Source organism: Borostomias antarcticus (genome assembly GCF_949987555.1).
Source record: "Borostomias antarcticus genome assembly, chromosome: 17".
In the NCBI taxonomy this organism is placed as follows: Eukaryota; Metazoa; Chordata; class Actinopteri; order Stomiiformes; family Stomiidae; genus Borostomias; species Borostomias antarcticus.
Window position 1 is genome coordinate 22,933,150 of NC_140250.1, and position 15,000 is coordinate 22,948,149.

Consider the following 15,000-nt stretch of genomic DNA (forward strand, 5'->3'; position numbering starts at 1 on the left):
AACCTAACCCTAGTAAGCAGGACAGACTTCAACACAAACAGGACATTTAATGTTGTCTATGATTCAGTGACCATGGAAGCTACAGTAACCTTTTGACTCAGAACCTGGGAATAGCCTAGGTGTGCTCTTACACTGCTTATCAGGCAAGAAAGAAATAGAAACCTTAAAAAGTTCAGATGTTAGCGAGAAATTTAATTATTGTAGACTTCAAACATATTTAGAATACAGTTGAATAAATATTAAATAGCCTAGTAAAAACATACATACAGTAAACAATACATATCATACAAATGAGAAGACAGAGGAGGGGTGTTTATTTATTCTTCCTTAGGAGGCTCAGGTCCTTTGTTGTGTGTAGCTGGCTGCTGGGGATGTTTACCAGTCTGTGGTAGTCAGCACACTGTTCTCTACAGGCTGGGGCAGCAACACTAGGTCTGGGGAGACAAACAAGCTGGTGAGGAAGACCAGCTCTGTCATTGGGCAGCCTGGAGGCGGTGGTGGAGAGGAGGTGTCGTGTATTAATTTGATTAGGCCCTAATTAGACCCAACCCTTTGTTCTAATCAAGATGATATTATACATGTCTATTGAATAAGAGAGTTCAAGCCAGAGCAGCAGAATAGTATCAGGAGAGTTTTAATGAGGGAGGGGGAGTCACGAGGAGAATCGTGGGAAAGCAGGTGTTCTCACAAAAAGAAACGTGGAAACGAGAATTTGAAACATTGAAATCAGATAACATTGATTCAGGCAAGAAACATTAAAACAACATATCGTGGGAAAGCAGGTGTTCTCACATTGGGAGACTGTTCATCAGATAACATTGATTCAAGAATGAATGTACAAATAAATGTTTTTTAAAAATTGGCATGAGTCAGAGACGAAGTTAATGGTGAATTAAAACTGTGAATCAGCTCACCCACCACCAGGGGGAAGCACTTACAATACAGTTTCAATACACCATTAAAGTATTGTCTGGGAACTCTTACCACTAGGGGGAAGCACTTGCAATGTATAATATACATATTATGTTAATACACTATTATAATCGTGCCAAATTAGGGTTGTGTTTTAAAAAATGGGTTGTGGTCAAGCTAGAAGGGCGGGGATAACCCAGAGAAGGTATATAAAACGCTGTCACAAGTCAGTCTGTGTGTCATCTCTCGAGAGCCCACCGGTCTTATTGTCTGTTACTGCTGAACATGCAATACAGCCTGTTGCATCGGATCCAAGTGTAACCAGTGCCTTATTGATTTGACTTCAACTACTGAACAAAGAACTTTGAAGTCCTCAAATCCAAGGAGGTAATATAATCGAATCTATTTATCTTTGGCGCTGCTGTGCTGGCCAACAGCAGCACTGGGTAGTGGCATGTTTTGAACTGCATAGGTTTCCCCCCCCAGAAGAAACCAGATTACAACTGGTCGCCAGAATCAGTTAGAACTTTTTTTGATGAAGAAACCCATCGTGTAAAATCAATGCAGCTTCAAATTAATTGATTTCTGAGAAGAAGAAGAAAAAGCTATACCGAGACGTCAATTAATCAGTTATTCGTGGTGGCCATGGGAGGACGATTTTACATGTCGGTATAGGGGGATGATAAGCAACCTGGCAACCCGACTGGCCACTTTTGCACCAGAAAGGTATTGAAAAGTGAAACGAAAGTTAAACACAGCGAGTCGCGCTCAGACTGGGAAGATCACCCCACCCTCTTTTCTATTACACAATGGACTGGGAACTGACCTGCGCACTTTGTCAAATATCTGGAAAATCTCGCAAAACCGGACCACTCTCGACGAGGGATAATGTGACTGTACACGAGAACTGCCTGGTAAGAATACTATTGAACCAGGAGAGCCTGGTGAGAGGCTGATGTGGTCAAGGGATCCATTACCTTCTTCTCAAGGGTAGTGGTCATCCCCCCCGCGGGAAGACGCTTCTGCCCTCCGCGAGGATTTAAACCGCCGAGAAATATAAATGACACTCCGGCGATTAGAGTTTATTTATAACAGTATGTGTATATTTAGTTGTAACTATGAACACAGCTTCAAATCAGCCGTGCGTTTTGTAAAGCGCCTGCAATCCCTGCTAACGTTAGGCGTGTTATCGCATCCGGTGGCCAGCTATGAAAAGGGGCTTCAAAACAAGCCCAAATACATTTGAAAACGGGACACAAAACCAGTAACCTGGCGGATGGTTTCCTTCGCATAACCACTTCGCATATAGGCTGATAACAGAATTGTTAACTCGTTACACTCCGTTGAAAACTTAAAGGGATATTCTGGCATTTTTGTGTGTTGGCTGTAAGCCGACGCACCATGAAGAGGGGATCCTATTTGTCGCTCCCTTCCTCCTTGTCGTTGTTGACCTGCAGTTCTAGGTTGCTACCACAAGAGGCAGTGGTCCCAGAACATAAAAACAAAAAGACTGCACTGATTTCCCAGGTCAGCGGTGGCCGAGTAGGTCTATCACCGCGAAGGTTGTGAGTTCAATCCTTGGTGTGGACATACCAAGGTACCATGACATATTTTGTCACTGGATGTTGTAGCAGTTATGTAACAAGCGCGGGTCAACAGACCGTTCTGATCTGTCAGTCACGCTGAGAATACAAGCGGAAGCAGGAAGAGCCGTCCCATGAGAAAAAATATGTACTGGTGGAAGGGTAAAAAATTGTTCTGCACTGTACCTTAACTCAAGGACAGTGTTTAATGTTTAATTTTTAAGATGTCACAGTGAGAAGACAAGGGGTTGGGGTTCCAAAGAAGTTTGGAATGTGTGTGTTCGGACAGGCACCTGGACTTTGTCTAGATCTTGAGTCTTATCTACATCCTGAGTTATGGACAGGAGCGGGGGAGCTGAGCACTGTCTGGATAAATTCCAAGTTCCAAAGACCATCGGCCTTGGGTGAAATACATTCACATAACTCTGTTGAACTGTTCTGGCTTCTTGGCCCAATATTGTACTGGAAATTCTATAACACTGGTGTCCGTTGATGTTCTGGCAAAAAAATTGACACAAAGTATGCTTCCGATCGGGTTTTATTGATCATATCATATCCATTGATTTGTATTGACAGAGATGTTTAGATTAATCTGCGTCCCATATTTGTTTTGATCAACAAACACTTCTACCTAACACTATCAATAAAATACCAGCTGCAAAGCAATCCTAGGCTTCTCTACTTGTTGTTGTTGTTGTTGTGTAGATCTGTGACACGGAAGCAGCTCTTCTTCTACGGTAGCCTCCAAACTCAGTCAAGACCTCCCAAGTTCCAGTGGAAGTTTACACACGTTATGTACTGCGAGTGAAAATAGTTCTATACTAAATGATAAATAAAACCCCATTGGAAGCGTACTTTGTGGCAATGTTTTTGTCAGAACATCAACGAACACCAGTGACCACTTGGTGGGTTTCCTGTCTTTGAAAATGAGAGTTCATGGTGTTTTTGAAGGATTCTGTTATGTTATTTTTATTTATAATGCGCCCCCCAACCAACTGTTACATCAGCCCGGGGCGCAGCCCAGGTACAAAGGGAGACAAACAAAAACAAAGGACTGCAAACGAACAGTGCACCTATGGATCCATTGAGTGTGTTGGCGGCGATCGGCTGTATCTCGAGAGTGCACCATTTGCCAAAACTTTGTTATCGGCCGTTGTATATGATCGTAAATAACCTTATAACATGGCTTATATATAATACATCCATGCTGGCAATGCCTTTGCTACCTGTGCTGTCTGCCGAAATGACTTTGGCCTGTGCTTAGGGTTCCAACTGGCTTAAGAGATTAAATACATTTGACTCTCTTTTTGATATTTTACCACAACGTAGCCTACTCAAAACTCCCATGCTTGCACAAACTTGACTAACGTTAGCCTCCTGATGTGATCGCATCCTCATCGCCAAGCAAGAATTTCAGGCTTGACACTTTACAAAACTCACATTGATGATTTGAGGCCGTGCTTTTACACAACTAAATATAGCCTACACATATATAAAGCTTAAATTTAGCATCCAGACTGTAATGTTATATGATAAGTATTTTGTATTTATATTAAGTTATACTACCAATGTTTTCTTCAGCCATAACCTGATTTAAATGCATGTGTATTGTTGTCTGGTTTCAGTTATATTCCTCAGGCCTCTTCTGCCAGAACTCACCAGTGGATGACGACCTGTTTGGTTTTTCTGTGGAGGATGTTAAAGAGGAGATTATACGAGGAAGCAAGCTGGTAAGGTTGTTTTCTTGTTTGAATTGTAGTGACCTTGATCGGGCCACTAGATACTCGCTCCCTCCTCCACAATGGCATATCCCTATTTGTAGTAGTAGTAGTAGTACTTGTGGTAGAATAATAATTTTTGTCCCCCACCCCGGTGTTGGCTTTTGGCGTTCTTCTTCTTCTGTTGCTCTGCGTTGTGTAATTTTTGTATAAGCCTTAATAAAATCAATCAATCAATCAAAGCTTTATTTGTATAGCGCATTTCCTACCCAGAGGCAACACAATGCGCTTTACAGAGAACAAGGGAGGTGGGCATACGACCCACTCTCTACATATTCCAGAGGGAAGCAAAAAAACAGTAATCACCCGGGGGCCAGATAAGTGAGCTGTAAAAATTCTTCCCTGACCCCTCTCAACAAGGCGATCGAGCTCCTGGAGTATGTTTGTCTACCGGCTAAGAACATTTATAAAGCAATAAATTACATTAAATTACATTTCAGAGTGAGAGAGGCTAAAAGCATCATAGGAGAGATAATATTCTACGGAATTGATAAAAGTTGATATCTAATATGGACCACGATATTAATAGCCTTCTTGATGTGATAGTCATTGATGAAATCACCCAACACAGGATTGGAAGCAGCAAACAATGATTTATTGGACAGACTTAAACTCACGTTACAGTTCCTGTCTCTCCCTGTCTCTCGGCTGGCTGGAGCTGTGGGCAGAAAACGAGGCCTCAATCTTCTTCCGTACTCCCCCGCTTGATCTAATCGGGGCAGGGCAACCGCAGGCACACAGAGTGTACCGCATCCCAAATCAAGGTCTCAAGGTTAACTCAAGACACTAAATAGTATCCTCTTGCTCCACCCCCACACCTCCCTTAAGGTCTAGTGTAGTCAGATTGGCTCCCCGGAGGGGCCCTACTGTCACAAGATGCGTAGCCTGTCAGGCACCATCTGAAGTCTCAATCCCACTGATTGTTTGGCCAGTGGTACTTTTATGACATTCTATGAATAGCATTGGACACCCTGGGGAGGATGCCCCCCCCCCCCCGTGACGTCCCAGCGTGGCCTCCTGACCCCCGGCCCCAGCACAGCACAACTGTCTCCTTTCATCCCTGCCACTGCACATTTAGACCGTCCACATGAGAACAGAAACACACAAACAGCTTTACATTGACTTTAAGACTCTGTAGACTTTTACCTATATTCTTCACCGGCAGTTGAAGGGGGGGACTATAAGTTGTTACCCCCGTAGTACCAGGTCCCACCAGTTTCCTGGATTTGTTTGCGCCACACTGCCACTAGAAGGAGACATTGAGCTTTGACAAACCCACAGGCTCTGGGTGAAGGCCAAGGGCCAACAGTAACAACAAAAATCTCCTGCACCCCGTCACTGTCTTCACTTGCAGACAAATACTTTAATGGGACGATGTTTCGGTACACAGACCTTCAGGTGAATTTTACGGACAGTTTTTTGTGTTTTTCACAAGGCTCTAGTCATTTCCGGAGATATATGCTGGTAGGTTACCTCGCATAGAACGGCGATTACAATGAAACGAAGAGGTAGAAATTGGAGGCAATAGTTGTGCAGGGATGAGTGAACCAAGCAAATTGAGCTGTCATCTCCCAGTAGATATTTAGTTAGTCCTGTAACCATCCTAGGGGCACCGAGCCTAGATAACGCAGTTATAACGTTTTGGCCCATTTGCTCACAAATGTGCTCTTCTACTGGAAGAATAACTTTTTAGTAACTGCCTCCCTACCTTAATTCACTGTTTCAACTAAATAATGGACAGGCCTGAGGACAATTTCTCTGAGGTTGTTCTGTAGTACCCCATGCTCTATTGCCACGTTCTTCGAAACTACAGAACAGATATTTTTCAGAGATTACTTATTGAGAAATTGGCTGTTTGTGTGTGTGGATGTAGTGTAGAATACAGGACTCTCTACTTGGATGGGGGGGGTGTAGATGGGGGGGGGGTGTATTTGTTCTCTAGTCATGCTACTGTGTCTCCCATTTCCAGATGTGCCATCTGTGCAAGAAGAAAGGAGCCACAGTGGGATGTGAGGTGAAGCGCTGCAAACGATCCTACCACTTCCCCTGCGCTCTGAAACACAACGCTGAGAAAGTGCAGGACCTCGACAAGGGGATTTACAAGTTAGTGAAATAACTAACTTAATTTAGATAATTGATTCTCTTTTAATCACCAATCTTTTACATAATATGATTAATGCTCTTTGCTCCATTGTTATCTCTCTGTTTCAGGGTGTACTGTCCCAAGCATTGTTCTGAGGGTAAGTGGCTGTGTTTCCATACCCTACCCCGATCCTAACAACATACTTATCATTGAAATATGCCTTTCACATTTGGGTTACTCTCAGCATTGAATTATAGGTTACACATAATTTCAATGTTTTATAGGATCCAGTGGCAAAGATGGAAGACCTTCATCCTTAAATGGAGACCCTGATAAACCTGAAAACCTCAAAGGAGAAATATCCACTGGGGACAAAATAGATGTAATTAAATTAAATTACTCCAGTTACTCTATCACTCTAACTCTTAATTACGTATCTCTATGGTTCTAACCATGCTCTTCCACATCTGCAACTGTCTCTTTCTGGTTTGTTGTCAGAGAAAGAAGGGCTCCGGCGAGGACAATGTAGAGAACAGTATTCTCACGTGAGTATGAGGCCTCGTTAAGTCCATATCTCAGCATTTCCATCGTAGTCCATATTCAGTCATGTTTTTACAGCATGGTACTACTGTATGTCTTTGTCCCCCAGATTGCGTTTTGAAAAGAGTAAGCCAATGCCACTGTGTAAAAAGCCAATGCCACTGTGTAAAAAGCGGAATGGTGAGTGTTTGGAAAGTGATAGGAATCCGGCTTCCCCTCAAACTTCAAATCACTGATTGATCCTAACTGATGATCTTGACATACGTGTTAACGTAGATAATGTGTTTTGTATCTTGTCTGATGTCATTTCTAGGGGTGGTGTCTGGTGATGCGGTGGCTGGACCCTCGTCTCACGCCAGTGACTCAGACACACACAGCAAGTACACCTCAATCAAGGTTTGAATTAAGATGCTGGCAAAAACGTACACGCAGAAAGTCAATCCATAATCTATACTGTCCAATGAAAATCACTTCATTTTATGTTTGTAAATGTATATTTCAAAATGTTCTTAGATCTCCTTCTTTTTGCTTTCCAAACAGAAACCAGTGACCCCCTGCAGAGAGTAAGTGCTGTGTGTTTGTATAATGTATGGGTGCTTGCATGCTTCATTTGTGTTTCATAACTGAAACTGAAACGCTAGGCATTAAAAACATTGGTAATAATTCAATTCAGATAAGAAACTAACCTTTTGGCTCAAAAGCACCTCTCTTTACATCACGACAGCAATCAATAATGAAATGCTCTGAAGAACAAAAACAATGTAATCTGTGGAAGTCGCCGTACTGTAATAAGTCCGTCCAATCATTTGTAATTACCACCTTGCTGATTGATGATTGGATGGCCTGCTGCCTGCAGCCTTACTACCTGCCAAGCGACTGCCATTTGTTTTCCACCAGTCTGAAGGAGTGGCTTTGGATGGAGGCCTGAAGGGAGGGGCAGGGATTTTGTCGGTTGGTTTTTCAAAATCTAGCTTACTCTTCCTGTTTTTTGTGCACCCCCCCCCACCCCAAAATCGCCTACTCTACTTTTAACTATAATGAATTAAAATCGTTTTCTTTAATTTTTGCTATTTGGTAGATCGAATGCACCTCGAAAATGTTCAATTACGTAACCTACAGGCTGCATTGAAACATGATGTGACCTTCCTAAGGCAAATCTCTAAACATGTGATGTGAATGCATTTGCATTCCATTTCAGAAATGAATATAAAAAATAATTTCCATGTAATACATTTAAAGCAACAATAAGTGATTTCCTACCGCTAGATGGCAGTAAGAGACTTGTTTACAAATGAAAGGCCTAAAACATATGTACCTTTAAGGCACTGGGGCAGAGCAAAGTTACAGGCTGAGGCAAACTAACTAAGGCAAAAATGCTGCAATAACAAGACGTGGCGACTGGTAGGGGTGAGTCATTGAAGCTGGACGTTATTAGGACGCTATGGCTTAATGAAACAATCTGATATCGGGTAGTTTTAATTCGTTTTGACAAAATGTGGGGGGGAAGTCTGTTATTGCAATCTTAAACACATTACAACTAGTAAAACCATTTTGGAAAAGATAGTGGTTTGAAATTAACAACTGACAACAAATTGAAGAGCACAAAAATTCAATGACCATGCTTGGCAGAGGTGTGGCTTAATGAAGCTGAGCCTGTGGTGGGCGTGCACAGCCTCCTCCTCCCATCTCTCCCTCCGCTGTGTTACTCTGACCGCATGCTCAGAAAACTCATGTCACATACCGTTTGTGGTAACGAAACCTAGTCTGTGGGCTACTGCTCTTGTCAGTATGTGCATGTGCCTGTCCTCAACACAGCCTGCTATCTCTTTCCTGTCACAGACAGGAAGTGACACCGTCATGCCCGCAATCAGCCGGCAGCTTGAAGAGGAGGAGGATCCTGGAAAGCTCAGATTCAGGTGAACTCATCTGGCACATTGACAGTAATGCCCATCCATGTGCACCGTCCCTATAAAACTGAATTGAATAATGCAAAGGAAAGTGATGTTTGAGGCACCTTATACTGAACCTCCTTGGTGTTTGATAAGATTAATTTTATATTGAAGAAATGTAGCTGAGAGAGGAAGACTCTAGATCAGGGGTAATCAAGTCAACTTCTAAGAGGTCCAGTTTGACAAAATTGCCTCAAGCCAGGGTCCGGTGGAGATGCACACGTTTTTTTATGCCCTCAACACATTTGTTTCCTTGCATACTCCTATGAAATTATTGTATTTGCTGTATGTTACTGTGCAATATGCATGTGAAGTTAAAATATTGTTCACTTCAGTTGTATGGCCCCTGTAATGGAATTTAACTGATCTAGTCAAAAAAGGATTTACCAAGATTCGCTCAAAAGGTTAAGTCTGGTTTATTGTGAAAACATACGAGCGCAAGGACTTTTCTGGACAACGCAACAAGAGTGGTTTATCCAGAGAAGTGCCGGCCCTGGGTTTTGCTGCGCCTTATATTCAAGCAAAACACAGGTACGGTGCCTCCAGGATGTGATTGGCTACTCCATTGTACGTCATATGAAATGGCAGGCGTAGCCGAGAATACAGACATGTGACATGAGAAAAAGGCGGCAATTGGGGACAAAGGATGATGGTTATTCTGTTGTAGACAGATTCAAGGTGTGTGGACCTCCTGGAGGCTACCGTCTATGTGAAACGGTTGAGGGAGGTGGTGAATTACAAAAGGAGAGAGAGAACAAAAGGTTTAAGGTGTTTGGATGTAAATTCTATAACACCCCCAACAAGTAGGCTACATTTCAACAATATTTCAACCTGTTTATTGACAGTTCACATTTAGGAGGGATTTCACATTTAGGAGAGATTATAAATAAAACGTACTGTAGGCTACTATAAAGTTGAGTAAAATGAGGTCTACATTTAAAAGCAAAGTAGCTTTTGAAAAATGTGCATCTGAAATTAAAAGTGCTTAAATTTAGAAAAATTAAACAAAAAATCTAGCTTGAGTTTCCCTTTTGTGTTAACAATCTCAACACATTTTAAGAATTGAACTGCTTGAACACCTTTTTTCTGTCTACCTGTGGCATCCCACCCTCCCACTTTCCCTCTTTGTCTGTCGTTACGTTTCTGCGGTCATGCAGTGTCCAACTCCAACTAACGTTAGCAAGGAATCCCTCTGATAACAGTAACGTTAACGATAGCTAGGCTGTCATATGTAGACTGGGTGACGTCAAGCAATGAACATGCAGATTCGATTGGCTAGCGGCGCGTGAGATAGTAAACAAATGCCGTAAAATACTACAAAGGCTGCGCAGGCTCAAACTAGTTGCAGACTCAAACTAGTTGCCTACGCTCCGTCAAAAGGGAGAAATTCTCATTGATTTATCGGGTTATAGACGCGGTCCGGATTGGACGGCTTCTGGGTCCGGACCGCGGTCCGCCTGTTGGTGATGGCTGCTCTAGATGGTCACTTAAAGATTTAATACAAAGATGCATTGGCCAGACAGCCTGGGTCATCAGTAAGATTGTATAGCACCAGAGCTGTGCTGATGGGAGCCATCTCTTACAGGCTGCTGTGAAGTCCCAGGATATGGGCTCATTACATCACAGTCATTTAGCTGACGCTTTTATCCAAAGCGACTTACAATAATTGCATTTAACATAGGAAAAGCCAATGTACTACTACTTGCCAGAACTTACAAATGCATCTCCTTTCTAAAACAAGTGACTTAGAGCATCTAGTGCTGAAGGCAAAGTGCAAGAATAGCAATCTAAAATACAATTTTGTGCTTTAGAGGGAGGATTGTGGTAGTACTTCTTGAAGAGATGAGTTTTGAGCCTGCGACGAAAGATGGGCAGCGACTCTGCTGTCCTGACATCAGTGGGCAGTTCGTTCCACCACTGCGGGGCCAGAACAGAGAAGAGCCGTGACCGCAGGGGCCTCGGAGGGACGGGGCAACCCGTCGCCCCGAGGTAGCAGAGCGTAGCGGTCGGGAGGGGGTATAGGCACATATGGTAAACATCACATTAGTTTCACAAGACATCATTTCAGTGTTTCTGCTGACACGTACTGTGTGGTGTTTGCTTGTTTCAGATGAAGACCCGATTGACATGGAGTGTGCCCCCCTGGACACTGACATTGATGACTCTGGACAGTCACTTCACAGGGTGAGCCTGGACTCACAGAACATAAGAGAACCGTGGAAGAGTTCCTTCTAAAGACAACTTTTATAACACTCTCTCCCTCTCAGGTGGCTGAACCTCAACACCAACCATCTCCCAGTAAAAATACTAAAACCCACGTAGCTTCCACCGCAGGTAGAATACCCACACGCTCCCCCCCCCCACCATATGGATACCCATACACTCCCCAAAAACACAAATACAATCACTTATTTGCTCACTCGCAGACTAACCTACTGTTTTCCTCAGGACGTCACTCACCCCCTCAGAACCAAGATGGCGACGGAGAAGTGCTCGTTGACTCGGTGGGTTCACACGCGAAACCTCAAGACAGCAGCCTCGGCTCCGCTAACGGGCTTCGCGCGCTGACACACCGAGACGGACGCTTCCTCTGCTGACTTCATCCCTTCTCCTTTTCAGGATGCGGATGAGTCCCAGAGCCTGCTGTTGCCCGTGACGGTCATCCCCGTGAGCGACTCCTCAGGTACGCTGCCTCGCCACCTCGACGCGACCGCCGCCGCCGCCTCCCACCGTACCGTACCCCCGTCGCCCCCGGGGGGCTGCCGCGCCCCCGCCTCTCTCCCCTCCCCCGGTGCCTCGTCCTCCGCTAACAGGAGCCTCCCGGCAGGCGGGGAAGCGGACATGGACTCTGCGCCCTTCTGGAGGAGCTGCAACCAGGCAGGCTGCACGGGAGCCATATTTGACGGCTTCATCGCCGAGATGACAAGCCTCTCCAATAGGATCCTGACAGACCAGGCCAGCCAGGAGGGTGAGATGTGGTGTTGTGTTGTGTTGTGTTGTGCTGTGCTGTGCTGTGCTGTGCTGTGCTGTGCTGTGTTGTGTTGTGCTGTGCTGTGTGGTGTGGTGTGGTGTTGTTGTGTTGTGTTGTGTGTGTCATGTAGAAGGTTGGGTTAGGGCAGCAGTCCTCAGGCTGTGTTCTTGTTCCATCGGTCTGGCCCTCTAGAGAGTTGTGTGTCCTCCCTCCCCAGATTATGATGTCTCCCTGAAAGTGCTGCAGGCGTCTGGGCTGCTGACCAAGCTCGTGGCCACGCAGGGGAAAGGTAGGAGACGCCACACGCTTCACACCGGGGAGAGGGCTGAATATACGCACTGGATCAACCAGCCTTATACCATGGTCTGGGTGAATACTCGATTCTGATTGGCTGGGGGGGTGGTGGTTAAAACCGTATATTGCACACCTTATAAATTATAAGGTGTGCAATATACGGTTTTAACCGCCAGCCAATCAGAATTATAATCACCCATTATAATAATGCACATCTCGGCTGACGTTTAATCACCGTTCTAAATCATTGCGCCATTAAACCCATGTTAACTATGGGATGTTACATAACATGTTTCGCTGTTTCACTGTTTAAATATTCCAATCTAACAGCCTTTTAATGTCAATTTTCGGACTGTCAGTCGGTTTATCAAGTCTTAGTTGGTTTTTTTCACTGGCCAAAGTAAACACGTAGATTATGTGGTCTGTTTATCAAAATAAAGCATGTTTGAAAATATGTCGTAACTTTGTCGGTTCCCCGTAGTGTCTCAGATGTAGTAGCCCAACTAGTTTCATCCACCGCTGTATCTATAGCAACAGTAAATGGCTTTGATCGCTGAGCTCTTTGATGTTTCTATGGTGATTGGTTACACGCTATCAACTGCCGACTAACGTTACCCAAGTAAGAGATAAATAAACAACACCATGGGGGACTTCAAGATTTCTTTTAACATTTTCGGAAAATACAAAACATTTGAAGAATGGGATGCAGCAGAGGACAGAAAAACAAAACGCCACAAAGAGCTGACTGCAGAAGGGACTATATCAAAACATAAACTGTATATTTCTCTATATTTTAATGTAGAAAATGTGAGTAAATGGCACATATTGTTTTTGACCATGGTATAAGCGGGATAATCAACTCAGAGCTGTAAATTATACAGTTAGGATGCACTTCGAGGAGACAACAACCCTCCTCTTCGCGTGGGGTTGTTATCCGCATCCGCGTCGTGCGTCCAAACCGTATAATGCACAGCTCCTCCCTTACTTAACTCATCTCCGTCGACCCGGGAACGAAATAGTCCCTTCGATTCTGCTCACGCTCAACAGTCATGAACTACAGAAAGACCATCCAAAAATGTTGTATAATCTAAATCTCATTTTTCTTTTCCTCAGAGCGGGAGAGGAAGTTGAAGGAGGCGGATGAGTCCCTGGCTGCCATACAGAAGGCCTGGTCCATCCTGAGGCGATAGATGGTGTAGATGCATCATCAACTGTTTTTTTACTTTGTTTTAATGCAAGCCCATTCACAGTCTGTTTTAATCCCAACAGTGTAGATTTTTTATCAGTTTTATACAGTAAAAAAGGACAAGGAAATGGTCAGTGCATTTTATTGGTTAAGCAGCAGTCATACATGAAAAGTCCACTGGTACTGGCAGACAGAATAAGCCAGCTTTATTGATATGGAGTATAAAACAAACAGCTTTTCCAGAAGCTCTCCAAAACATACTAGTGAGCAATCAAACAAAATATATGTATATTTATATTTTTTTAAAATCTACCCCTTAAAGAGTCTGCTGTGCAAACATTGAAAGGTCAAGATGAATGCAGAAATCATCTATAACAGTTGGCAACCACGGTGAAAGGCTGAAGCCACCATTGTTCTCCAGGAACCGTCTGTGGAACCTGTATTTTACAAGGCAGAATGAGAACATTCTAATTTGCAGTAGTGATCAGAAGTCTAAAGGTCACACCATGTGTAGTTATGTCTAACAAGGCAGGGCAAGGCAGGGCACGTTATCGCACAGGACTGCTGTGAAACTACACTACTGACCCCACTCACCTGGATTTACCTGATTTCTCACCATGAGATTTACAAAAAAATAGTTAATTTAGTAAATAATTCTGCTACATGCAGGTATTTAACATTTATACTGCTTTCCTGCTAAAGATATGCGGTCAATACCAGGAAAGTAAAGTGAACCTTCTCTGTAACAGATTAAGAAGTCTTGTAATCTGAGACCTAATTTTTCACTGGTCCAAATCTGCATCTCAAAGTCCGAAATGAGATTATACATTTCCAAGAAATTTGACAGATTCAAACTTAATCGTCACATGAGAAAGTACAAAGGAAGCTCACCCCACAGAAATCTATTGTGCAACAGACGGGTAAAAGAGGAGCAACATACTGGCATTTATTATTATTTTTTAATCTCAATAATGTAACCCGGATATATTTTTTTGGTCTGAGAGCAAAGGTGTGACTCAGTGAAACCTTTTTTCAGAGAGGTTAATTCATCATGATATGAATGATTGATAGAGAGAAGCACAGGCAGTAAGGCACTGGAGCTAATAAACAAGGGCTAATGCTAATGCTAACCCCACCCTGGTGTAGCTGTGAGACAGCAGTGCCTCTTTAGCTTAGACACACTGGTTGTGGTCTGTTAACCCTATATAACTGAGTTTAGTCGCTATGCGATCGGTACACTAGTTGTACTCTGTCCTTGAATGAGAAAGTACTGGACAGCGATGTCATGAATCGAACGACGCAAAACACCTTCAACATCTAGGAAGGTGTCTTCCGCCAACAGGTGGCGCCATTCTAAGGTTCGTGGGACACATCATGGACACATCCCATGAACTACCGCTGAACGTCATGGCACTATGAGTCATGGAACAGTCACATGGTCCGCTCCAGCCTGGACCCTCCTAGTCAATCCTCTGCTCCTGGCCAATAACGGTGATTCTGATTCTCTGCCGTCTCCTTGTGGTCACCTCTGGTCACCCGTCCCTCTTCTGTGTGGGAGGTCGTGAGGTCAGTTCTTGAAGGCTCCGGAGCGGCTGGCTCGGCGGATGAACTCCTTCAGCATGTTCCCGTCGAGTTGCCAGAAGGCGGCGGTCTGGGTCACCTCAGTCAGGTGGTTCACGCAGAACTTGAAGCAGAACTCCTCCA

The 15,000-nt window shown here is 43.9% G+C and overlaps 2 protein-coding genes across 3 annotated transcripts in view; one reads left to right on the forward strand and one right to left on the reverse strand.

Annotated features, from left to right (window-relative positions):
* Positions 1-1,691: 1,691 nt before the first annotated feature.
* phf11 (PHD finger protein 11) lies at positions 1,692-13,405 on the forward strand. 2 transcript variants are annotated; one of them, XM_084451568.1, is made up of 17 exons: positions 1,692-1,826; positions 4,121-4,225; positions 6,243-6,376; positions 6,485-6,513; positions 6,641-6,738; positions 6,855-6,901; positions 7,006-7,076; positions 7,210-7,292; positions 7,437-7,459; positions 8,736-8,812; positions 10,956-11,029; positions 11,113-11,179; positions 11,294-11,349; positions 11,465-11,528; positions 11,673-11,813; positions 12,034-12,105; positions 13,224-13,405. In XM_084451568.1, exons 1-17 carry the CDS (start codon positions 1,722-1,724, stop codon positions 13,298-13,300), a joined length of 1,323 nt encoding a protein of 440 aa, XP_084307694.1. In that variant the 5' UTR covers positions 1,692-1,721; the 3' UTR covers positions 13,301-13,405. The 2 variants fall into 2 exon arrangements, with proteins under 2 accessions (XP_084307694.1, XP_084307693.1); XM_084451567.1 differs by having other exon boundaries at positions 11,465-11,813.
* A 35-nt stretch (positions 13,406-13,440) lies between these two features.
* LOC311320085 (RCC1 and BTB domain-containing protein 1-like) overlaps positions 13,441-15,000 on the reverse strand; it is an 8,455-nt gene continuing 6,895 nt past the window's right edge. Inside the window, exon 12 of the mRNA XM_084451742.1 lies at positions 13,441-15,000. This exon is cut by the window's right edge and continues 4 nt beyond it. Within this exon, the coding sequence (XP_084307868.1) occupies positions 14,864-15,000 (137 nt within the window). The 3' untranslated portion in view covers positions 13,441-14,863.